At 46.4% G+C, this 25,117-nt stretch overlaps 7 protein-coding genes across 7 annotated transcripts; 6 read left to right on the plus strand and 1 right to left on the minus strand.

The window, feature by feature from the left end:
• Nucleotides 1-467: 467 nt before the first annotated feature.
• F5Y00DRAFT_271177 (uncharacterized protein) lies at nt 468-3,167 on the plus strand (the record flags this gene model as incomplete). Its single annotated transcript, XM_048012748.1, has 2 exons — nt 468-821; nt 880-3,167. 2 exons carry the CDS (start codon nt 468-470, stop codon nt 3,025-3,027), a joined length of 2,502 nt encoding a protein of 833 aa, XP_047863369.1. The 3' UTR covers nt 3,028-3,167.
• A 666-nt stretch (nt 3,168-3,833) lies between these two features.
• F5Y00DRAFT_253996 (eukaryotic translation initiation factor 2C 2) lies at nt 3,834-7,126 on the plus strand (the record flags this gene model as incomplete). The annotated part of the gene is made up of 5 exons (XM_048010118.1): nt 3,834-3,885; nt 3,955-4,066; nt 4,119-5,248; nt 5,304-5,551; nt 5,609-7,126. 5 exons carry the CDS (start codon nt 3,834-3,836, stop codon nt 7,124-7,126), a joined length of 3,060 nt encoding a protein of 1,019 aa, XP_047863370.1.
• A 178-nt stretch (nt 7,127-7,304) lies between these two features.
• F5Y00DRAFT_241450 (HET-domain-containing protein) lies at nt 7,305-10,328 on the plus strand. The gene is made up of 2 exons (XM_048008378.1): nt 7,305-9,955; nt 10,032-10,328. The coding sequence occupies exons 1-2, from the start codon at nt 7,583-7,585 to the stop codon at nt 10,035-10,037; spliced, it is 2,379 nt and encodes a 792-aa protein (XP_047863371.1). The 5' UTR covers nt 7,305-7,582; the 3' UTR covers nt 10,038-10,328.
• Nucleotides 10,329-10,368: 40 nt separating this feature from the next.
• On the plus strand, nt 10,369-13,411 carry F5Y00DRAFT_271181 (uncharacterized protein). Its single transcript, XM_048012749.1, has 2 exons — nt 10,369-10,877; nt 10,927-13,411. Exons 1-2 carry the CDS (start codon nt 10,453-10,455, stop codon nt 13,148-13,150), a joined length of 2,649 nt encoding a protein of 882 aa, XP_047863372.1. The 5' UTR covers nt 10,369-10,452; the 3' UTR covers nt 13,151-13,411.
• Nucleotides 13,412-14,650: 1,239 nt separating this feature from the next.
• On the plus strand, nt 14,651-15,496 carry F5Y00DRAFT_263594 (glycoside hydrolase family 11 protein; the record flags this gene model as incomplete). Its single annotated transcript, XM_048011530.1, has 3 exons — nt 14,651-14,928; nt 15,009-15,349; nt 15,423-15,496. 3 exons carry the CDS (start codon nt 14,651-14,653, stop codon nt 15,494-15,496), a joined length of 693 nt encoding a protein of 230 aa, XP_047863373.1.
• A 298-nt stretch (nt 15,497-15,794) lies between these two features.
• F5Y00DRAFT_118787 (uncharacterized protein) lies at nt 15,795-18,569 on the minus strand. Its single transcript, XM_048004011.1, has one exon. The coding sequence runs from the start codon at nt 18,326-18,328 to the stop codon at nt 16,286-16,288; it is 2,043 nt and encodes a 680-aa protein (XP_047863374.1). The 5' UTR covers nt 18,329-18,569; the 3' UTR covers nt 15,795-16,285.
• Nucleotides 18,570-20,989: 2,420 nt separating this feature from the next.
• On the plus strand, nt 20,990-23,246 carry F5Y00DRAFT_241456 (uncharacterized protein). The gene is made up of 4 exons (XM_048008379.1): nt 20,990-21,233; nt 21,385-21,933; nt 22,057-22,191; nt 22,242-23,246. Exons 1-4 carry the CDS (start codon nt 21,174-21,176, stop codon nt 23,100-23,102), a joined length of 1,605 nt encoding a protein of 534 aa, XP_047863375.1. The 5' UTR covers nt 20,990-21,173; the 3' UTR covers nt 23,103-23,246.
• The last annotated feature ends 1,871 nt before the right edge of the window (nt 23,247-25,117 follow it).

Below are 25,117 nucleotides of genomic sequence, written 5' to 3' on the forward strand. Positions count from 1 at the left end.
CATTGTTATCGCACTACTGTCCTATTAGTGTGCACGAAGGATGTTCTAACCATGCTCAGGCTTCGCAGTTGAGGTCTGATAGTATATTTCAAGTATTCAGCTCCGTAGGAGCGTGCATTCATAGTAGGATATTAGTTGGGGCTATGAAACCGTCCTTAAACCCAATCCTGTTTTGGCATGAGAGGCGAATGACGTCTGTATGATATATCCAAGTATCAGAGTATGTCTGTATGCTGTATGTAACTGCAAATTTGCTTATTTTAACCCCTGAGTCTGCCAACTGGTTGAATGTTCAACCCGAATAAAAATTAAACCAATCTTTTCAAAATAGAATGCCTTCATCTTCTATGTTTTCTGTATTAAGATAATCAGTTAACAGACTCCACGAATGTAAATATTTGAGATCCATATTCCAAAGCAGGTCTCAGGTGTCCTCAAACCCACGAGCTGCAAATAACCTTTGCAATATGTTGACCAAGACTCTACGCCACAAGGATGCTTTGGGAAGATATAAGCTAATCAAAGACAAGTATGATGTTCAAGAGCATTTCTTACGCCCAAAGGATGGAAAATTGGAGCCATTGACTGTGCAGGGCGTTGAGAACACAGTTGGCTATAGCCATGTGCCCACTGGGGGTAGAAACTGGGGCTTTAAAGGAGAATCGGCACGGCGCATTCCGGTTATCATGAGACTAGTTGGCTGGATGTATTCTTTCAGGTATAAAGATGGAAGTACAGAGAAACGAGATATGTCTGCGGATGGGACCGATTTTGTACTTTTTCTTGTTTGGTTCCCATGCTGCCTCATCCTAGCATTGCTGGTAAGGCTCGAAGCACCACATTTTAACAGACCTTGGATTCGTGTTAACAATCTCGCAGCTCATCATACCACAGAACCTCGAAGGTCAATTCAAAAATCAGGGATTCTATGACCCTATCCATTATCGGGACTGGCGTTACCCGAGGGTATCACGGAACCGCTACGAGGGGCAGAACGAGGATGAATCCGAAGAAGAGAAGGTCCAGCATAAACCTAGAGACATAGAAGCAAGAGCAATCTCCCGCCCTATAACGGCCGCATACGGAAGACCCGCCACAACCAACGATGATAGTGACGGATTGCTACCCCGACACTTCGGCCCTAGGTATTTGTGCTTTGTGACAGAAGGCCATGAAGGGAGCGGCGCCGAATTCAAGATCCGCAAGGTCTCAGATTGGATTAGAGATCATGGAGAGCACGCATATAATGGCTTCGTATTTCTTTCGTATACGCGTCATCAGTTCTGCGTAGATTCCGAAGGAGAGATCTACGATCCGACTAGATGGACGGGACTTTCCGAAGAGCAAAGAGAGGACCTCGTACTAATAGCAAAGAGAGACCGACAAGCTTTATTAAAAAAAGGAGTCGAGGCCGCCCGTTCAGCGAACAGGGTAGCTTTCTGGGTAGACTTTGAGTGTATTCGTGATATTGACACTCAGTCAGACGCTACTGGAGAGAATACAGCCAACAGTAAGAGCGACGATGTGTATCGAATTTGCGACATTGTGCGAGCGGCACATTCGATGGTTATCCTCGTCGGACCCTCCCTCGAAAGTAAAATTCAAGGCGCACCAGAGACATACAGTGAGACCATCACGATAAAGTGGCTACAGGCATATGGGGATCGTCTCTGGACCCTCCCAGAAATTTTACTATGTCCATCTGAGTTCCGGATCAAGTTGCACTTTTACGGCAAACCTGGGCCGCCTGAAGAGTTAGCCAAACGCGACTTTCCATCTCGGGCCGTGTGGAAAGACGCCGATCGTGTGAGGGAGCTTGTTGACCATTTCGAATCAACAATTCATTTATCTCCTTTAGAACTAGTCAGCATTGGTCTGGAATGTCTAGCGGAACGGAATACGCAGAAGTTTAGGGAGGGTGATATCGCATATGCTCTCATGGGGCTTCTGCGCCGGAGACCAATAACTAACGACAAAGATTCCAGCTTCGAGGCATTCGCCAGGTTATCCCTAGCTAACGTCAATGATGCACTCCTAGAACGGCTCATATGCATGCAGCCACTCCGTCGAAATGCCCCGTGGTACGAAATTGAAGACGCTTTTGGAGTACGGCTCTGGGATATCGAACCGCGATGCCAAGTAGCCGGTATTGTCGACGACCAGGCCGTTACACTAGATGGCGCGGTTGGAGCCTCGATTCAGTGGGATCGTATGGATCAAGTTGCCTTCTTCAAGAGACCAACGATGGCTCGTGCCTTCGCGAAGGTAGTGCTTCGCACAATGCCAGCCTACCTGTTTGGCGGTATCTTGATGGTAGCAATTGTCGCCTCTATGCTTTCACAGTTCCAGTCATTATCTTACATCGGCGTCAGTTTAGAAGACTTGGGAGCGGGCCGGCACTTGGAAGCGGGCGGGCAGGCCATCCTTGCAATAGGAATTATCTTTCTCGTGCCAGGAGCAATTGTCTTCTTTCTTGCTCCATACATGATCTTTGAGCTCTACCGCGGCGAGTTCTGGTCTACGCAGGCCACGTTCATTGGTATTGAGGGTGTCCCAGCCAACCTAGGCTGGGTTGAGCGTAACCTCTTCGGCTTGAACCAGGGACGGTTGAAGTGGAGTGTCGCGGGAAGCACGTTATCGCAACACAAACTCTCGGCGGACGATGAGTGCGAGGCTCTCCCGCCAAAAGACAGCACCCCTGCATCGAATCTCACAAATAGAAACAAGACGAATTACACCAATGGGGAAGAGAGGCCGTTTACGCTGATCGATACATACACGCGTACAGCGACGGTGTTTTATGCAGTGCGACCGCCCACCGCTCTTATAGTATGTGGACAAGAAGGGGGAATGCAGCGAGCAGTGCTTTGCTCGTATGACTGGCAGAGAGGTACATTTTCACGGGAGGCTGTGGTGCGGGTGAAGACGATTGTGCTGGAGAGGATGTTTAGGGTTGACCGCTTCCGATTTGCCCTTAGCCGAAAGATATGGGAGAAGAATCTAGAATCGTTACATTCAAAAGTCTGAGACAGATTCGAGCGACGTGCAGCAGAGAGGATTCTTAGAGGACCAATGCGATGCTGATTAGGAGGATAGAGTTGGCTCAAGAGGCAGGCTGAGTTGTAGGCTGAGTTGGTTCTAATAATCCTGAGTATGTATTTGGTAGGTTCCATAGGTTTGGTAGGTTCGGTTAGATACCTTAAGGTACATATTTAAGGTACATGTATGTTGGGTTTTAGAGCCGTAACCTTATGCATTTAGGTACCAGGTAACATTGATGGGACGATGCCAGCAAGGGCTTATAATCACGTGCTACATGGACATGGACAGCCGTATCGCTCTAAATATTTCACATCTGGGTATTATGTATTATGTATTATGTATTTTTTTCATTGAAATTCACGGCAATAAGTTAACCTATCAATATTAATTATCTTTTATCTCATTATTGTGGGATTAGTTTAAGATTGACATAGCTGTTTAGTAGGTAGGTACTTATACCAAGCACTTCCAGCGTTATGTCATATATCATATTATGAAATTTTCAGTGGGTTAGCGTACTCCCTATGCTGTGTAACCCCTCGACCACTTGCATAGGTAGCTACATCATAGTTACATGGCAAAAAGTAAGCCTGGCAAGAACAAACGAGCACTATTTGCCTTAATAATACCTAACATTCCCAATTGTAATCCTAAATTCCTAATTCTAATAATAATAATTGCCCAAGGTACCCCAGACAACTTTTTTTGTTCCTTTCAACTTTCTCCTCTTCATCAATTGTACCTTGCCTATCTACCTGTGTTATCATACCTAGTAAATACCACCACCTATTATGTCTGGCCGTGGCAGAGGTGACAGAGGTGGCGGAGGCGGTAGAGGTAGAGGTGGAGGTGGAGGTGGATCCTACGGTCGAGGTGGCCCATTTCAAGGAGGCCGTGGCGGCGGTGGTAGAGGAGGAGGAGGAGGTGGTGGTTCGTTCCAAGGTGGTGGAGGTTCATACCAAGGCGGTCGAGGCGGCGGCGGCGGTGGTGGTGGTTCCGGTGCCTCGGGTCTCCCTGTATATCCGTAAGTGACTCTACTTCTTCTAGAAGTGTACGGCATACTCATATGTATAAAGTGGTTCAAATGGAATCCCAGTACCAGATCAGAATGTGACAAGAGTCGAGGACGCTATTCAAGCTAGCAAAGCATCCATCAACCTCTCAAATCTCAGCCTTGCTGATAATTTCCCTTCTCGGCCCAACTATGGCACCAAGGGATCGGGTGTTGTACTATGGGCAAACTACTTCGCCCTCACAGCTTCGCCCAAACTGGTACTTTACCGTTACGACATATCAGAAATAAAGCCCGTTGTCGCGGGTAGGAAGAAAGCACAAGTAATCCGCTTAGTACTCGAAACACCCCAGTTGTCACCTTTCAAGAACGATATAGTCACAGACTTCAAGTCGACCCTCATTTCCCGACAGAAGTTTGACGATCAGGACATAGTGGTGACATATCGAGGAGAAGACGAAGATGATCCTCGTGATGGTGCTCCACAGTATACTGTCAAGATGCAATTTACTAACGTCCTGTCGATTTCTGCGTTAACCGACTTTCTCACGTCCACCAACTTCTCAGCTCAGTATAATGAGAAGCAACCCACAATTCAAGGACTCAATATTTTCCTCAATCATTACGCTAAATCCTCTGGGAACCTTGCTACAATCGGTTCCTCCAAGACTTTCTCTTTAAGCGAGAAATCCGATACCTATGATCTCGGTAGTTGTCTGGTAGCTATGCGCGGCTTCTTCGCTAGTGTTCGTGCAGCGACAGCTCGAATCCTTGTGAACGTCAATGTGAGCCATGGTGCCTTCTATCCTGAGGGTCCGCTGGACCAGCTCATTATGAAATTCGGGTCTCAAAGAGGCCTATTCAAGTTAAACGACTTCCTGAAGATAAGAGTCAAGAGTACCCATCTGAAGGAAAGGAAAAACAAGTCCGGCAAGGTTATTGAACGAATCAAATCGATCTGTGGTCTTGCCAACAGGAATGATGGTTACAATAGCCCTCACCCTCCTATTGTGAAGGCGTTCGGAGCCGGAGCAAAGGATGTGCAGTTTTGGCTTGATGAAAACCCTTCCTCGAAGCCGTCGTCTGACGCTACACCCACAGGCAAGAAGAAAGGTGGGAAGGCACCGAAGCCTCAGGGTAAGCCTGGCGCGACTGGCGGAAAGTATATCTCCGTGTTCGATCATTTCCATTCGAGTAAGTTACCAGCCGTTTGAAGTAGACAAGTCATTCACCGCTGACAATTGCATAGCACATGGAATTCGTGTAGACAACCCGAACCTACCAGTTGTCAATGTCGGTACTAGGGAAAATCCCTCGTACCTACCCGCCCAAGTCTGCTATGTTGTACCAGGACAGCCAGCTAAAACCAAACTTGATCCGAACGAGACCCAGAATATGATTCGGTTTGCCGTTCGTAAACCTGTAGATAACGCTTTATCTATTGTCAGAAAGGGCCGACAGACTGCGGGACTGTCTCCCGATGCAAACCCTCTACTGGTAAGTCGCTGGTATATCCATCTATTGTTGATATATTAACCAGGGTATTTCTCGTAGGAGAAATACGGCATTTCTGTATCTTCCGACCTTGTTACCGTCCACGGTCGTGTTCTCCAGGGGCCGAGAGTTGTCTACAGACAAAATCAACAAGCCCAAATGATGGCTGGTAGCTGGAACATGGTGCCCCGTAACTCCGCGAGCCTCAAGTTCCATACTGGCACGGTATTGGACAAATGGTCCTGTTTGTATGTCGACCTGCCTGGATACCCGAGGGCGCAGACATTCACGTCCGATAGTCTAAATAACCTTGTTAATAAGCTTCATTTGGTGCTATTGGACACTGGAATTAACGCAAGGCCACCACTAGCGGCAAAATCGGTTACTTTAAGAGATACCGATGATCCCGGGCTTGAAAACTTCATGAAACAAGCAGCATCGTCGTTAACCCTTCTTTTTATCATTCTACCAGCGACCCCTATTCCTCTATACTACCGCATCAAACAGCTCGGCGACGTCAAGTATGGTATTCATACCATCTGTAGTGTCGGCAGCAAGATTGCTAAGCCCCAGGGGCAAGATCAATACTTCCGCAACCTGGCCCTAAAAGTCAACCTAAAACTGGGTGGCGACAACCAGGTTATCACTCCTGCTAACCTGGGAATAATTGGCGAAAACAAGACCATGGTAGTCGGTATCGATGTGACCCATCCATCCCCAGGTTCAAGCAAGATAGCGCCAAGCGTCGCTGGTATGGTAGCCAGCATCGACAACAAGCTCGGACAATGGCCTGGCATGCTGCGTATCCAGAAGGGTCGAGAAGAGATGGTGAAAGACCTCAAAGACATGCTCAAGTCACGCCTCCGTCTATGGCGTGAGAAGGGAAAACACGCAACACTTCCAGAGAACATTCTGGTATATCGCGACGGTGTCTCCGAAGGGCAATATCAGAAGGTCCTCGACGAGGAGTTACCGCTACTACGTGCTGCATGTGTAGAGGCGTATCCGCCCCCTGACCAGAAAAAGGGACTTCCACGTCTAACCGTGGTTGTAGTTGGCAAACGTCATCACACCCGATTTTACCCAACTAAAGAAGCTGACGCAGACCGCTCGGGCAACACCAAGTCTGGGACTGTCGTAGACCGCGGCGTAACCGAGGCCCGTAGTTGGGACTTCTTCTTACAAGCACACACGGCGCTCCAGGGGACAGCGCGGCCGGGGCATTATTTCGTCGTGCTTGATGAGATCTTTCGTCAGCGATATGGCGCCACGGGTGGTAAGTCCAAAACGCCAGGTGCTACGAAGAATGTGGCCGATGAGTTGCAGGAATTAACACAAAGCATGTGCTACGTGTTTGGTCGTGCTACCAAGGCTGTGAGTTACTGCACGCCTGCGTACTACGCCGACATCCTATGCGAGCGCGCTCGGAACTATCTACATAATGTGTTTGATTCCCCGAGCAACTCAGCGGCGCCTTCAGTAGCGGGGAGTACCAGTGGAGCTGGTGCGGGTACCGGACCGTCACAGCAGGATGTGAAGATCCATCCGAAGTTAGAGAATAGCATGTTTTACTTGTGATTCTAGTTGAATATGGCAATCCCCTTTCCTGGGTAGATAAGGGTACGGGGGGTTGATTAATATGCTTGGGAAGAACCAAGGTGTATAGGTACCTACAGGGATATTAAGGGATATTATATTAATACCCGCCTAAAGAATGAATATCGAAGCACTGATCGTAAATGCACAAACACCCAATGTGACTTAATTGATAGCTTTGTGCTTTAATCTCCTATAAAATATTGTTTAAAGCCAAGCTTAGCTCTAATAACTGAAGCTCTTTTATGAGCGACCAGTACCTATTATTATTCCCCGCTCGTGTGATCCCTGTCAAGGTCGAACTGAAGCTGACAATCCAACAGGTTCGCTTAATGAATAACAACCAACGCTCGTCGATAATAAGAGTAAGCTGGCCATTATAAAATCATACTTCTACAAATTCATATTCATGTTATTGTTGTCGAGAAAATTTGGGCCATGGCCGAGAGTTATCAAGCTTCAATTGCTCCAGCACCCCTGAGCACCGAAGGAGGATTTATCTGCGACAAGTGCAAGGCCATAGATTTCAGCAAAGCTTTGGCGGTACCCCCGGTCCACCTCCGCGAGGCCATAGGCCGGAAGTGCGGTGTTCTGCTCGACACGGATGCTTCGCGGTATGTGCGCTCGCTAAATACCGACTGTAGACTTTGCCGCATTCTGCGTTCTACAATATGCTGGTATCACGGCGCGTGGTCGGACCCCGACACGCAGGCCGGTCAAGATTCCATCGACAGGTTTGAGTTATACGCGTTCGCTTCATCGAGAAATGTTCCCTGGGGATTTAGGAAACCAAGACCAGATCAAGACTGTCATATCCTCATTACCCTTCCTGCTGGCTTCTTTGCTAGCTTTGGGGACCATTCGAGGGAGTGCGGCCGGGGCGAAGCGGGATATGTATTCTGCTTTGCGGAACATCCTAAGCCGGGTCTGTTTAGACCCCAAGTAGTTCCTCAGCGATTTGATTATCGACGGGCTCGTCTCTGGTTAGAATTCTGCAGGGATCATCATGCGCAGCAATGTTATAGTGTAGTGGAGATTGTGCCGGGAATGGAATTAATCGATTGCGAGACTTGGACTATGGTGAAGGCAGAACCAGGCATGCGATGGGTGGCCCTGAGCTACCTCTGGAGACTGGAAGAGAAACCAGAGGAACCTCTAGACACCAGCCATGAATCTTTGTCTTCACGCTTTTCCTCTTCTGTTCCTAACTCCGTTAAAGACGCCGCTACAGTAGTAAAGCAGCTCGGATTACGATATCTTTGGATAGACCGCTATTGTATCGATCAAAGTAATGCAGGACAAAAGGCTTTTCACATTTCGCATATGGATGCGATCTACCGTGGAGCGGAGCTGGTCATTATCACTGCGGCTGGCTCCGACGAACGCTACGGTTTGCCGGGAGTTGGATCTACGCCTCGCTTACAACAAGAAATTGTTCAACTCGAGTCCTCCACGATCTTTACTACCGGCCCTGACCCCCGCTGGCACGTACAAGAGCACTCTCGATGGTGGACAAGAGGCTGGACGTTTCAAGAAGGATTGCTAGCTAATCGGCGTCTTGTGTTTACTGAGCATCAGGCGTACTTTGAATGCCATTGCGCAACTTGGATGGAGTCGGTAGGCGGTCTCGAATTCATCCCGAACCCGGAGAACATCGACTTATCAAGTATGAAGTCTGCGCGTAACCGTTTGTTCAAGTCTTTGGGGAATACTATCTCCGACAGACCGGATATCCCCCCAAGCGTTAGTGAGGAAGGCACTGAGAAATCAAATGGGGATTACCTCGTTGCAATTCGAATCAGAGAATGGTGCCACTTGGTTCAGCGGTATACGGCACGCACGCTAAGCCACGACTCAGATTCGCTAAATGCTTTCGCAGGAATTGCACGGGTGCTAAGTAAACTCGAGCCTGCTACTCTTCACCTCGTCGGTCTCCCGTATGTGCTGTCAGCAGACGATACCGAGCTCATTGATAAGTACTTCTCCATAGCTTTCTGCTGGCATCATAAAGGGGACAGTGCTCCCAGGCGCAGACCAGATTTCCCCTCGTGGACTTGGGCTGGCTGGGCGGGATCTGTTGCGTGGATGGGCGCTTGGATACTTAAAAGCAGGGACGAGTGCTTCCCTAAATGGCGTAATGTGGGCGTCCGATATTCAACGGACCAGCTCCGTCCCGTTTCGGAGTACTTAGCGCAAGACCGTTCTGCAGACTACGGTATTGCACCACCCCTTTCTATCTGCTTCGAAGCCAGGGTGGTCCCGTCGTCACTTTTCCAGTTTAACGTCAGAGAGCCTGGTGACGGCCGTGTAGTTGGCTCAAGTAAAGGGAGCGAAGAGGAGGCAGGCGATGCAGAGGATGACAGCGACAATAGTAGTGAGCATGATGATAATGAAGATGGAAACAGCGATAATGGTAAGGGTGAATCTCGGCACGACGGTAGCCATAACGGTGAGACTCAGAACGATAACGAAGATGACGACGAGGATAACGAAGGTTCGCTAGTAGAAAGCGATCCAGTTGTTGCCGATCCTAACGACTGGGCCTTGTGGACCATCGATAGACACGGCGTGCCCGATCGGATAGCAAAGCCCACGAATACGCCGAGGGAGTTCCTCGATCGCTTAGATGATGGTACCTGGACATGTCTTCTGATTGGGGATTTCTGGGGGAATAACGGTTTTACGCACGAGAGGTTTCTCTTAGTCGTAGAGTGGTTAGACGAGAACACGGCGACTCGGGTTGGCGCCCTTGTACTCGAACAGCATCCTTATTTAGATGCTGCCTATCCTAATTTCTTCGACGAGAGCGGTCTAGATTGGAAAAGTGTTCGGTTAATTTAGTATTGTTATGAGGTAGGTAGAGAATCAAGACAAGATATTTTAATACCTATAGAACCGCAAGTGATAGGACTGGAAAACGAAGAATCCAACCATATTTCCGATTCCTGTTTTCTCTCCGCGATCGTGTTTCTATGTGGATGGCACCTAATTCAAATTTACTGGCAGCGCTTAAACTAATACTTAAGCCCTAAGGCAGTCTTGTTTTCTTTTCGGTCATGACGAGCATGAGGCTTCGCGACAGCTACTTGCTACTAAATTATGGTGGTGGCTATGCCGTAATCCGCGAATAAGAGTGAATGGGTGACAGCAAATCTATAGCACTGGGCACGTATGATTATAAGCGGGGTACCTATTTCAGCTTCTCATCGTCACGTAGCCTTACGTTCGTTTACTATCATCATTATAGATGTAACTTCTCACAGATGAGATAATTATTAATATTTTCTCAATATTTTCTCAATATCAATATGGAAGCATTAGCAGCGTTTGGCCTGGCCGCTAATATTGCGCAGTTCGTCGTTATCGCTGGACAGACCATTGAAAAAACAGTATATCTTTCCACTAAGCAACAAAGCCTGTTGGCTGAAAATGCAGACCTTGAAAGAATAGTCCAGGAATTCGTCGGCGCGGTTCCGATGATACAGCGATTAGACTCAGATATTGTTGAAAACGACCCGAAACTCAAGATACTAGCAGAGGACGGAAAACGCATAGCAGACGAGATCCAGCAAAAGTTTGACAGTATCAAGGCTCGAAGGTCCAAACGGAGGCGCTCCGAGCGCTTATTTGCGACCTTAAAGGAGTTAAGAATGAAAGACGAACTGGATTCATTAAGCAGTCGACTCGCAGCTTTCCGAAGCGAGATTACGCTACATATCAGCTTAAAACTCCTGTGAGTTTGGCCTTATTGAAACTCAATAACAGACGGCTTATCAGAATAGGGATCACCAAGAGCAGATAAGGCACAACTTAAATGGATATACTGAGAGCAATCATGCTTATAAAAATCGCATTGAAGCCCAGTTAGGAGAGCTCACCGAGAAGATAGACAGTCTCACATTTACCGAGTCTCTCGATGAAGGGGACGAGAAAGTCTGGAGAGGTACCTCGAAGCAGCTCGGAGAGCTTGTAAGAGGTTTTAAGTCTTGGTATCCCCAGATTCTAGACTTCCAGAAAACTCAGAGGATCATCAACAGCCTCGAGTTTGACCAGATTGAAGAGCGTCGAAACGCTATTCAAGATGCACACAAAAATACTTATAAATGGGTTTTTGATGGCGACGTTGCTAATCTGAAGTCTTGGCTTACCACGGAAGACGCTCCCATATATTGGATAACTGGAAAAGCTGGCTCCGGAAAATCAACACTAATGAAATACATCCGCGAACATCCCCGACTATCTGCTCGACTCAGAACCTGGGCTGGGAGTCGAAAACTCTACGTCGCGTGCCATTTCTTCTGGAGCGCGGGCACTCCGATGCAGCAGTCCCAAGAAGGGCTACTTCGCACATTGCTTTTTCAGGTTTTGCTCGAGTGCCCGAATATAGTTTCTCAGGTATTTCCTGAGAAATATGAAAGGCCACTACGTTATTGGGAAGTCTCTAGAGGGCTTAGGTGGACAACGAAGGAGCTTCTTGACGCGTTGATTTTACTCCCATCAGTTATAAGCCCGGACTGTCTGTTCATCTTCATCGACGGCCTAGATGAATATAGCGGGGAGCATGATTCGCTGCTAGAAATAATCAAGTCCCTTGGTAAGGTGCGGAACATCAAGCTATGCGTTGCTAGCCGTCCCTGGGTTGACTTCATCGACGCTTTCCAAGATAGTCCCTGGAAGTTATATCTACAGGATCTAACGATGTCTGATATCGAGACGTACGTTCGTGATCATCTAGAATCTCATTCTCGATTCAAGCAACTGAGCATCCGGGACGAAGATGCTGCCCGGGGTCTTGTAGACAACATCACTACAAGAGCCCAGGGGGTGTTTCTATGGGTTTATCTAGTCGTAAAATCCATGATTAGAGGCCTTATTAATGCAGACAGTATGAAAGACTTACACCGCAGACTGGATGACTTGCCTCGGCGATTAGAAGACTTTTTCGACCGAATACTGGCTTCTATTGACGATTTCTACAAAACCCGAACAGCCCGAGTGTTTCTGGTGTTGGCCCATGCTCGGACTCCTATCACACTCATTTCCTTCTACTTTCTTGACCGTGAAGAAGGACTACCTTTCGATCCGGAGTCATTCCTCTTGGAATGGCCAGCGGTGAGCGAGACAGAGCTGGAAGTGATAACGACAAAGAAAAGACAGTTAATCGCGCAATGCAAGGATTTAATACAAATCAACGAGCGACCAAAGGATCCCATTATGTTCAACTTCACCGCTAGCTTCCTGCATCGTACGGTTATAGACTTTATCAGTCAGCCGCGGATCCATGAAAATCTCGTTGAGGCCGCCGGAGTAGGTTTCAGTCCCATAACGACACTTTTTGAGACCAATGCTAGACAGTTCGAATCCTTAATCCACCTACTCCCAAGGGTATATCTGAAGCCTTACCTGCGAAATTGGTACCTGGCTTCTATTTATTACGCTCGCGAGATAGAGGTGTCCCTCGGTATATCAGAAACGCAACAGCTAGATCAGATAAACGAATCACTCATCAGCTATTTGGGAGCGAGGGGCATGACAACTTATTCCTTCAACGAAGCACTTTCTAAACTCTTTGACGGCGAAAATAGTTTTGAGACCATTCCACCCCATGAATATTTCTTTAACCTTGCAGTTCATTGTGGGTTGCGCCTCTATGTTAGCGACAAAGAACAGAGAGCGGATACCCTACTCCTGTCACTTAAGCCGACACTATGTATCGAACAATCTTCAGGCTTTTTAATCGAGCGAGTCCCTGATGAGTTACAATCGCGACCGCGCCTAACTACCATCCCGGGTAGACAGCCCTACAGTAACACTTACCACATGTTTACTGCAGTAGAGGAAGAATTGTATTATTACCAACTGAAGATGGCACGGCCGATAGAGCCGGTGAGATGGATAGATCGGGAGTCTGAAGTATCAGAGCACAGAATGACGCCAGTTTCCGTGCCGCAGAAAGAATCCAAGACAAGGGGTTTCAAACGGCTATTGCTGAAGTTACGACGCTAAACGAAACACTCCACGTACATTTCCTTATTGGCTCTATATTACTCTTGCCCCTAATTGGAGCATATCGAGGTTTGCGTACTTACTGTAAGTTACAACTAGCTGGAAAGTTATTAGTATTTTCAAGTATAATAGCGGGGGTATAGCGGGGGTCTCGGAATTAGGATGAAGAAACATCCTATTCATTGAAGGGCTTTGGATATATGTCAGCATCTATGACGGATTCATCTCATTCACAGCGTTAGTATTCCAACATTTTCAGTAACATAGCATTTCCGGAACACCATTTCAGAATGGCTATTTAATATTATAGAGCGTCTTTAGCCACACAAAGGTTATCAGACCGTCTCCAGGACACACCTCCGCAGTCTTCCATATCACATAAGCAACATAAATATATTAGAGCCTAAAGATTTCAAGACTGATACCAAGTTTAATTGAACATTTGTAGCATATGTGGTATCTCATGGGCACCAGTCTTGTCTCGACAATGAAGATAGGTATTTACTAGTTCTTAAATTTATGTATTTGGCCAACCAGACCAGGTTCCTGGAATGCATACCTAGGTACCTCCTAGGTACCTATATTAAATCACAACCTTCACTAGTAATTACTTCATATGAGAAGTACCTAGTTTATTTTATCCGCTGTCCGGCATGACGCCACTCATGAAATGGTGTATATGTTGGTAGATAGCCTAGAACCCGTAAGTGATATCGCGTTGCCGAATTCCACCCCCCCTCAGCGACGGACTATCTACCCCGTAAGTTAAGGGGGCAATAGTCAATATGAATTTGATCATCTCATAGCCCCATTTACTGCCTACCATTCACGTCTTAGTCCCAACAACTTACTAACTACTGTACTTTACCACTACAAGGAAAGCCACAGTAAGTATCAGTGTCGTATAGTAGCTTTAATATAGTATTCTTGTCGATACTAGGATGTTAAGTTGTGTTCAGCTTTCCTGCCCCCAACTTAGGTACAGGTATTCTTGGAAATCGTTTTGAGGCGCTTAATGTGGTCTTGCGTGACATCTGAGCATACACCATAGCTCACCGGCTATATTAATCTGCCAACTAGTCAAATAGCTTTGCCCCGGATTGATTGAGGAGCCATGGATATTAATCTGGAGAAAGCGGTATTGTCTACATGGTCTCGAACCCTGTACCCCAGGTCTATTCCGATTATCCGGGGCTAGATCTGGCAGTTGACTGTGGGGAGTCATGTGGGCCATAAAGAGATCAGTTTCGGTTCCTCATACTAAGCTCGCAGAGGAAATTCCCAATTGGTCCTGGTAATAAGGTGCGGCAAATCAATTTAGTTGAGCAGTCTTACCCGAGACTAATCCCAGAAGCCCACGAGGTTTTCAGGCTAAACATGATCCCCTGTATGAATGCAGAAAGCAAGGAAGGCTTCCCGTAATGAGAAGTATATAAGCAGCAAGCCGTCATCTCATATGGTGGAGACGATGAGATCCTCAACCGTACCAAATTTATCACCATGCTGCCATCCTTTCTTCTCACAGCTGCTGCCTTAATTCCGGGGGCCTTCACAGCGCCCTCGGGATTCCTCCCTCAAATCGGAGACCTCTTCCATGGAAGTAACAGCAATGCCATCCAGACTCGGCAAGGTGGTTACTTCTGGTCTTCCTGGTCGGAGGGTGGCGGCACGTTTCGATGCAACAACGGTGCCGGTAGTTCGTACAGCGTAACTTGGCAAAGCAGTGGTGGCTCAAGCGGCTTCGTCTGTGGAAAGGGATGGAGCCCAGGCGGCAACAGGTAAGTACTTTACTGATAGTCGAAGGCTCCAACAGATATGTCATAGAAATTGAGGCACCTATACTAACATAATCCTCCAGAGCCGTCACATACTCCGGCACATACGAGCCCAAGGGTCCGAGCTACTTGGCCGTATACGGTTGGACTCGCAACCCACTAATCGAGTATTACATCCTGGATGCCCATGGAGATCTTCTCCCTAATGAGCCTTGGACTTCCAAGGGGAACTTCACCATCGACGAGGGAACGTACGAAGTATACACTAGCACTCGTGTGAATAAGCCTTCCATCATCGGAACGACAACCTTTCAGCAGTATTGGTCTGTCCGCACCGAGCAAAGAGTCGGTGGAACCATTAATACGGGAAAGCACTTTGATCAATGGTCTAAACTCGGCCTTAACCTGGGAGGTCATGACTACAGTGAGAATATCCTGCTTCTGATGAGATTCACATTTCTTTCATGGTATTAGTACTAATACTTTCAACCGTACAGTGATTCTCGCGACAGAAGGATACACTAGTGGATCTGTTACAAGCAACGGAACCTCCTCTATTACTCTTGGTTAGGAGATGATCTTTCAATCACTTATCCAACTTACTTAAAATTAGGTACTGTCCTGCTTTGGCGGGAGGCTCGTATATTAACTCTAGCTCTAAAACAATTCGAATTACCAACGTTAAATCTTACCATCATTATCAAGTGATCCTAGTAAAGATGCAATATTAGTTACCTAGGTGCCTTTTATAAAGTTACCAGATATCCCTAGCAATTTTGCAGTCCAATTGCTATATTATCAATGGTATATTCTTCATACGTTGTATTAGGTACCTCTTACATAACATAGAAATCTCATCTTGATCATACCATGTTCCATCTTACATATTTTCACACCGAATACACATAATTAATTACGAATGATAACCCAGTTTGTTCAACTTAATAGCTTAACACAAAATATCCGCAGCCCAAATAGCCGCTATACATTAGGTAAATAGGAGGTGGGGGATAATAGGGGGTCTCCACTATAGGGGGAGGGGGCGACGATATATTTGCATTCATACACGACGGGGACTTCATCGCTATTAGTACCCTTCAACAGATAGGAGGTAAGTACCTCCTATTCAACCATGTCTTCTGCCCGAACCCAACTCCTTTCCACATACCTACCCGCTTGCTTCCGGACTAGTCAAAGTGTGACCACACATACAAGCACAAGAAAGCAGCGAAGTAAAGAGTAAACAATCCTAGCCGACCAAGTCCGCCAGGGTCTACATGGCGACCTCCCTTATTATGTTTCTCTCAAACTCCTTATTAGACAGGCATCCAACTAGCACGAATGTAAATCAGCTCAAAGGTTACTTGGTGAAGAGGAAACCGTTCTGACGCAACTTTTCCACGTCGACGCCCGCGGCACGAATCGCCTCCACGTACTTTTCATTTTTCTCTTGGGCCTCGCGCTCGCGCCGCGCTTTGGTCTTACTGGACCCGCTCGGCGCCACGCCATTCATTAGCACCTTCTTGTCGCTCGGCGTGTAGTTGCAAAACTCAATAGATAAGCTTCCGCCGCCACCGCCGCCGCTATGCTCGTAGCCCGCCGACCGACAGGACGATGACCGCACGCGGCCACTGCTGGGCGTGCGTGGTTCGCCACTCTTACGGTGTTGCCGGCTCCAGGACCGTTGCTTGCGCAGAGCTAGAGAGGAGCTTGAAGATGAGGAGGAGGTCCGTTGGCGCGGGAGAGGCGTCGGCGACATCGATTCTTCACGCAGTGTATAACATGCTGCTGATGAGGATACCTTGCGTGGCGAAGTCATCGGGCCTCCGTAGTGGCTACTGCTACCGTAATGACGGGCACCAGAGGAGGGGGCGCGAGGTCGTGGTCGGCGATGCTCGCTATGGGTCCCGGGATGGTACTGTGATGAGCTTGAAGAATGTCGACGGCCGCCAGAATGAGGAGGAGGATGATGATAGTAGGCAGATGATGGAGAGGGCATTATGAGCGAGTCGTTCATATTCGAACTTAGCACTGCTGCTTGTGGCGCTCGGGGTTGCGGCATGTGAATCATGAGTCCCGATATATCCGCGCCGGTGCTGTACTCGTATGGAAGCTCCGCCTGCTGATTATGCATTGAGAGGTTGAGTGATACGTTGTTATGCATTGAGCCGCTGCTATGGCTATGGCTATGGCTACGACCGCCGTGCTGCCGGTGACCATTGGCCTGCTGTGGCGTATCCCACCACCCCGGACTTGACATACTACCCCTGCTGTCGGAAACGTACGCCGGTCCTGCGCTTGGAGAGGACGGCGTAGGCCAAATGTCGTTCTGGCTATCGTTGCTAAGAATGCCTTCCATCGGCCACTCTGCCGAGCTTGTGCTCCGCAGTTTAGGCTGTGACTTCTGCTGGTGGAGTGAGGTTCCATTTGAACCCATTAGATCAAGATCAAGTGTCTGTTGATAGAAGATATCGTCGTCCAGCGCCGGGGTTGCCATCGGAGTGGTCAAGTCGATTTCGTGTCCCTTACCTGCGGAGTCGATAGTAGCAGCCGGAGCCAGCACATCATCGCAGAATGGGTCATCGAAATGACCGCTTACGAAGTTCATTATATCGTCCGAATTATGATCGGCAGGTATCCGACCAGTGAGCGGCGGCGATAGGGGTAAAGTATTCGAAATGGACGTTTCTTCCAGTTTGACATCACCTAATCCGCTAAGATCAAAGTCCACTGGGAGGTCGTAACAGGCACTATCGTCCGCCTTTAATGAATCTCCCATTATTGCCGTGCTTACTTCCATCGGGGGTCTTTGAGGCTTATGTGGCTTCGACCAATGTGTCGCTCGGCGTAATGCGGAGCAGACCGAGTTCAAAACGCGATTGTGCTTACGTGGGCTTAGGGAACCTTGGTTTGCGAGAGGTGAACCTTGAGGTGCCGTAGCATTTCCTTTAGGTGACTCTAGGGAGAGTCTAGAGATGCCCTCTAAGCGAAGCAGTTCTGAATCTGAAATCGAACCGTTGGACAAGATAGGATCCGATATGAGAGGGGCAGCGAGCTCTAACGGTACCGACTTGCTTTGTTCCGAAGATGGTATCGAGGAAAAGTCTAGCGAAATAGATGAACCAGATGTTTCGCTTCGAGACTGTCCAGATTGCGTGTCCTGGTCGGTGGACGACGAATTGGACAGGTCAAGATCAATGTTCTCGAGTAGGATAGACGGGCTGGGCGGATTCGCGAGTAAATCATTGCCACCACCTAGAGCCGAGGGTTCTGAAGAATCAAAGGCAAGAAACTGTTCAAAGAAGTTGTTGTCGCTTGCCACCCCCAGCTCCTCATTCTCGGGCCAATAAGGTGCTTGGCTTTGGTCTTTGTCCGTCGGATAGTGCACTGCCGTGAAGGCCATAACGTCGAAAGGCGGGGAGCGCAGCTCCAAAATTGGGTATTCACACGGAAGAATAGAGCTGTTGTTGCTTGGAGCTTGAAAAAAACGTGAAAAGCTTTCTCAAGAAAGAGGTTCGACGGCACAACCGGTGCCCTTGTATCTCGAGATATGGAAGTCAACAAAACATGAGAAGTCTGGCACAGCAACGACAGGTATGCAAATAATGTAAGCCACGATAAGGCTGCTGAGGCTAAATGGTGATGATCCCCGGCATCAAAAACAACAAGTGAAAACTAGGTGAATGGTATGAAGGAATGTGTATGAAGCATCAAGTGAATCCAAGCCGTAGGCAACCCATTCCATGGGGGAGGGTCCTTTAAAGATGAGCAGCATCGTCCACATCTCTCAATCCCTTCAAAAGACAACGAAGCACCCCCACTTGGGGGGTTCCTATACACACCACTACGTCCCATCGCGCAAAGTAGAGCAACAAAGAGAAGCTCTCAAAGAAAGTAACCATGGCCGTTGTTGATCGATGAATAGTTATAATGAAGCTCAAGTTCATCGAGAGAAAATACTTCCGCGGGTGGGGCTAACACAAAGAGTCGTTGGAATGTAAGTTCATCTCATCGAGGAACGAGTAGGTCATGCCAAAAAAGGCATCGTCAACCATCTAAAACCTCTCTCTTGGCTCACCTCCCCACTGGTCCGGAGAAGGCCGACCCGACCGTTGAAGAAGCGCCACAGAAGCGCGTAATTGATTGATCAGGGGCAATTTGAGCAATGCGGCTGAAATCTCAGACATTCAAGATGCCGATAATAACCTCAACTCAACTACTACTAATACACATTACACATTAGCACTCGTAAACATTTAGAAAGTTGTTTCGTTTCTAATTTTCAATTTACCTCTGCATCGTCTAGAAAGTGTTTGAACATTCATTCTTTGTTTTTTTTAATGAAGTTTTCTATTCATAGTCCAAATGAGAAGGTATTCTTTTAACACAAAGCCGACACATGTTGAGGGACAAGCGGATTTCCGAAAACAATGCAGTAACCTGCACAGACCACCAAGTAACATGACTAATACTAGATTGTCTTAGGTGCCTCTAACTAACCTATGTACAACCGTAACTACCTACCTTCACTATCAAGAAAGCTTCCTACATATGGAAACCTCAGATTTATCCGCTATAGTAAACTTATATTCAGCTCTGTGTTAAGAAAACCTAGCAATAAGCTCCCAGACTAATATTTCATCTTGCCTCATCTCTAGGCATTTTATCCTAAAGGATAGGTAGGTATCTAACCAAACCCTACGCTAAAATTCAATACTGGTATGTATTCTGACGAAAGATTATATTCAGATTTTTACGTCACCCCCTAAAGCATATAGCTATCTCTATCCAAAGGGTTCACCAGTATCATTGCCCCCATGCTGGCCACGTGCGAAAAGTGCGGGGGTCGACCAGACTTTCGACGTTGGATATGATGATACCTGCTAAGGACAAAGGTGTTATCATAAAGCCCTTTGTATAGTAACTATGGATACCTACAATGAGAAATACGCCACGAACGCTTCGTCCGCACCACACCGTCTCTATTATCGTCGCCACGATCAACGTTATTGATGCCAACCGAGAGTCCTATGTATGCTTCCTACAGCAGTCATTACCAGTGATGTCGCCGAATATGTTACGATTATCTCGTTATAACAACCTATAGGCTCTCATCCTACCAAAGGCCATAAAACTAACTTGGAGAATTGTATGCCATGAGAGCCTTATATGAGCTTCTCAATAACCGTCGGTGGTCAGATACATATTGGCTATGATATAGGTAAAGACTCTTAAAACCCTATAGTTAGTGCTATTGATACAAAGGAAGTTCATGTCCCTCATCCAACAAAGCGCTCATAATAGAGGCCACTGTCAACTCTGTCCTCCGCAGTAAAACTATCGCCTAACCATCACTAGGTATTTTATTTCGTCTCTACTCTTAATTGGCCTCTTTCGATGAGATCAGGGGGCTTTGCGCGATTCCAAAAAGATGATCCCATTACTTACTTAGTAGGTAACCCTAGTCCGGTAAGAAATCCATGATCTCGACATCTAAATTCTAATAAAGATTAAAGTAACTAGGGAGCAAAAACCTAAGTTGATTCGAGCGGAGCGGGTTCCGGTGTGACATCATTTCAAGGGATGAAAAATATAGCTTTCAAATATCATTAGGGCCTCTCGTCTTGAACTCACTACAATCATGAGGATTCTTTATTACGGATACCAAGGGAGCTCAGTTTTCAAATAGCGGTCATCACTACCATCGAAAAACTGCCCTTCATAATTTACATTTCCGTATACTTCCGTACACCGAGCCGAGCCGGTCCATGTAGACGCGTGGGTTCCCTGTCCCGAGCTCCAATATCTCTATCGTTTAATGCAAAAACGCGTTGTAATGCATACCGCTTATGCATTTCGAGGGACTACTTAAAAAAGGGATAAACTTACGTGGACATAGACACTAATGTAGACACTAGTCTTTATTTAGCTTAGTGCTTCTGGGCGGATTAAGGTTCAGCCTTATTTAGCTCCCGTCACATGCAGTTCGGCTCTTGCCGGTTTAACCTTAACACTAACCAAGCTTATGGCAACTAAGTTTTAGAGGTAGTTAGGTACCTGTTATGTGGAGTCAAAACCTCAAAGTTTGGGTCCCGCATATTGCGCATAGAAATAGAAACCACCTCATCATCCACTCGGAATAGTGTCAAAATAAAACAACACGTCTTATCTAAACAATTACGCGATTCTTAAGCCCCTATATCAACTATACTCTTATACTCTATCTCTATTGGATTACCAAGCTCAAAATGGTTGGCGTCGCAGGGAAGTCGCAGGCTTGCAACACCTGCAGACTGAAGCGATTGAAGGTACGCGATTCATACCACATGACGTAATCAAACCGAGTGACGATCCGGATACTTTGATATTCCAGGGATGAACTTCTAATCTATATCATTCTGGTTAACTTCCATGTTAGCATTTACCTTGGTAGACTTCGCTGACACCATCTCCTGGTAGTGTGATATGACGCGACCCTTTTGTTTGAAGTGCATCAAATCAAAACGACAATGTACTGGTTATGGTCGAGATCTGATCTTTGTCAACCGGACTCCTTCATGTCCGTCGACCACTGCGATGTCAGTACTGTCGGAGCTCAGAGCGCAGGAGGTGCCGAAACGCGCTGCACCTAATCCAAAAGCAGAAGCAACCTTGCACAAATTGTTCTCGGAGTCTTCGCACAATTGCCGGGAGTTTCGAATGTACGCTGTTGAGCTACTAGAAGCTATGTACCTCCCAAAGCAGTCGGTATCTACATGTAGTGAGGGGAGCTTTTCATGGGTCTACCATGTAACAGATCTAAACGAGCCTAGCGAATCTCTCGATACTGCCCTCTTCGCATTCTGTCTCGCCCAGCTTCATGTTACTGGCACAGGTGGCCCTTCATTATATCAATGCCTTGATCAGTATAACACCGCCCTGCAACATCTTTACTCCGATTTAGCCGACTCGGAAAAGAGGTTTCGAGAGGAAACATTGGCAACTATAGTGGTACTATCGACATGTGAAGTACGTATAGAGGATATCTCGAAGCACCCAAGCAAGACTGGTCTTCGAGCTTAGATATGATCTAACATATCTCTTAATACTACACTTCCTTCTTAATCACAGCGTTGCTGACAAATATTATAGCTCTTTGTATGTCCTGCAGAAAATGGTTGGAGTGTCCACGCACGAGGTATTGCAGAGATTCTTCGATTGCGTGACCCGGGAATGAAGAGTACTCCAGCATGGCGGCATCTGTTTTCGCGTATGAGGATTGTCTGCGTAAGTATAAGGAAGGAAGACTTCCAGTTTCTCTTCTAACTATCTGGCAGACTTTGGAAGCTCTGACGAAGAGGCAAGCACAAATTCTCGAAAACGATATATGGCGACAAATTGTAACTGAGTCCGGTTTAACCGTGGCTCTTGACGAGGTTTATAGGATGATTGCCGACTTCCCCGGCATTCTTGAACGAGCAGTTGCCCTCCCTTCGATTAGCGACCAGAGTGTTCTTCTAAAAGAATCGGCAGCAGTTACGCAGTCAATATTAGCCATGGTGGAGTCTGTAGAATCCTGGCACGATGCGTTCTGGAAAGCTTCACCAACTCCCCGATCCTGGTCTGTACCAAGTCGCGCAGTGAATCCGGCCGATGCCGACCCTTCAAACAAGATCTTCCCGTTCTGCTTTGAGTTCGAATCACTCGGCGTCGCAGTCCCTGTCGTCATGTGCTGGTCGGTCGGTACTCAGCTATACAGCACTGTTATTCAAATATATAACCTTGTCCAAGCGAGGCTAGGCCGGCAGATTGATCTCCAGGATCTTCTGTCTCAAGCTGATGCCACGGTGATAGACGTAGCAAGCCCATCGGAATCTTCAAAGCAGAACGCTCCGTTATCCAATGCGGGTACTGGCCGTTCGATTCAAGATATTCAAAGCGAGGGGACAAGGATGGCGCGTTACGTGTGTCAGTCAATGGAGTATTTCCATCGAATAGAAATGGGAACATATGGTGGCCACGCAACAACCTATCCATCCTGGAGCGCTCGACAGTATTTTCGGCTCCATCCGGGCCACGAGCGGGAATGGTTGTGGATACAGAACATGCACATGATGGAAGGTCCCAATACACGTTGGGGACTGTCGATGATGACATTTGCGGACATTGCTGAGCCGTTGGGTGGCTGGTCAAGATAGGGCTTGAGTGGAATCTCACCCAGTTTTACTTTGTACAAAAATTGTGATTCATCGAATTAGCACTAGTATACCCTTAAGAGAGATGCAAGCGACACCGAAGAATCTTGGCTTATAAAAGTGGTTGAAAAAGTATATAAATTCTTGAGGTAAAAACGCAAGTGAATTGAACTGTTAGTATAAGGATCGAATCACAATACATTACCAACCTAGAAAAGTATTAAGTACCTAAGTCATCAAACATAATGCTTTTTGATGCCTTCCAAAACCCTAGAGGCCTTCAACTCGACGGGCATTATAGTAACCTAACTAAGTCGCGACTTGGGTAGTTATACTAATCATTTTCAACTTAGATTTTCATATAATGTAAGTGGTTTACAAGTATTATAGTTACAACCTTGACAAATTTATATTATATATTCATAGAAAATAAGTTTTATATCTTACATAGTTAATAGGCACATTTGGATGTTTAAGTCTTAAAAGGACTAGTTAACCGAGGAACTGTTTCTGGATATAGTATAAACCATTTAGTTTGGAATGTGTAGCTGTATAAGTTAAGCTTCCCCTTTATTCCTAGATATGAACGACTCTAGCATAGGTTACCACCAGACTCACTACCTATTAAATCAAGGTTTCGGGAAAGAGGTATATTACTCGTTTAAAAGCGCATGCATCACGCTACGTCTACTTAATTAACCTTTTGCATATCCCCATTGTTATGCAAATTCGAATACAGTCTCTAGTATTAAGATATATACAGTTGGAGTTATTTTTGTATTAGCAGCCAACTTACTTAATAACTGCCGTCATTACAAGGACTTGAAGAAGTTGCTTAAATAGTAGGTAACAAATCTTATGACACAACAAAATAAGAAAACTTGTATGATAGATGAGTTCTAGTTCACTATTGGTTGGCTACAAGAATTCCCCTTCAAGTATCTCGATTTATTAATACCTAAGTCATAATATAGTTAAGCGGTGTAAGTAACTCTTGTGTAACGACCAAGAGTCACTGTCTCTAAGGGACTCGGCCAAGCGCCTCTCAGATTCGTTCAATATGACCATCATTAACGAAAAAAAGGATCGACACAAGGATCCTTCGGGATTGCAGTCTTTGTTGTTGTATTGCGCTCACATAAGCTGCTGTCTTTTATAACAATATCATTACCCTCTGACTTTCCGTAGTATTGAGGTGTATGACGAGTGTCTTAGACAAGAACATGGACAAGGCTTGCAGAGTATTGTCAGGAGCAGGTAGGTAGTATTCAGACTACATGCAAACCGCTTTGTTTAGGAGAGTTCCGCGGAATGCTATCGCTTAAGACTCGGGATATGTATGCTGATGATGACGGCTTATAATGTCTGACTTACTTAGCAAGTCTTAGTTTTCTGTAGAAAGTATCCTTATATAATATCATAGATCAATCCTTCTTATTTATACGTTATATATTGTTCGCTTTTATTGGACTTGTAAGGCGTGACTATTTATTTTCATGTGAGTGAGTTTAGTTTAGGTATGTATATTCCATTTCCTATACCAGTTAGTAAGCCAATCCTCTTTAATCTACACTACGAAGTAGGACATGGTGCTTATTTGTAATCTGTATTTTTCATCTCGGCCTTCGCAATGAACTTCGCCATGCGCGTAAATGTTTCTGGTCAGTCATCGCCTTATGATGCCGTAAGATAAGATAATGCACCGCTTTTATCAATGGGCCATTTACTTGCGGGGCATTAGAGACAATTGAAAATGGAACCTATTACGGAACCAAAGTACCCAAATATGTATGTACCTAACCAACTTAGGTGATTATGTAATAAGCCTATAATTAACCTTGAGTGACCTCTTTTAGACACCGTGGAGCGCTGTAATTCCTATAGGCTCGCGTATATGTATATTGCTGTGACATCCCACCATTGACCGGTTTTTCCTCGCCTAGAGAATCTGGAAACTTCTTCAGTTTTCCCAAGAAATTTTTTTTTTTTTTGATAAGTTAGAAGCGGTAAGATTATTC

Source organism: Daldinia vernicosa (assembly GCF_022497035.1).
Source record: "Daldinia vernicosa strain CBS 139.73 unplaced genomic scaffold F5Y00scaffold_34, whole genome shotgun sequence".
Lineage (NCBI taxonomy): Eukaryota > Fungi > Ascomycota > Sordariomycetes > Xylariales > Hypoxylaceae > Daldinia > Daldinia vernicosa.

What these genes read in the sequence shown, in the direction of transcription:
- F5Y00DRAFT_241450 (XM_048008378.1), top strand. Translation starts at nt 7,583, where the DNA reads ATGGCCGAGAGTTATCAAGCTTCAATTGCTCCAGCACCCCTGAGCACC.
- F5Y00DRAFT_271181 (XM_048012749.1), top strand. Translation starts at nt 10,453, where the DNA reads ATGGAAGCATTAGCAGCGTTTGGCCTGGCCGCTAATATTGCGCAGTTC. An exon ending in CATATCAGCTTAAAACTCCT is followed by an intron (nt 10,878 to 10,926) that starts GTGAGTTTGGCC and finishes TTATCAGAATAG; the next exon opens with GGATCACCAAGAGCAGATAA.
- F5Y00DRAFT_118787 (XM_048004011.1), bottom strand. Translation starts at nt 18,328, where the DNA reads ATGGCCTTCACGGCAGTGCACTATCCGACGGACAAAGACCAAAGCCAA.
- F5Y00DRAFT_241456 (XM_048008379.1), top strand. Translation starts at nt 21,174, where the DNA reads ATGGTTGGCGTCGCAGGGAAGTCGCAGGCTTGCAACACCTGCAGACTG. An exon ending in GCAGACTGAAGCGATTGAAG is followed by an intron (nt 21,234 to 21,384) that starts GTACGCGATTCA and finishes ATCTCCTGGTAG; the next exon opens with TGTGATATGACGCGACCCTT. An exon ending in TGGTACTATCGACATGTGAA is followed by an intron (nt 21,934 to 22,056) that starts GTACGTATAGAG and finishes CAAATATTATAG; the next exon opens with CTCTTTGTATGTCCTGCAGA.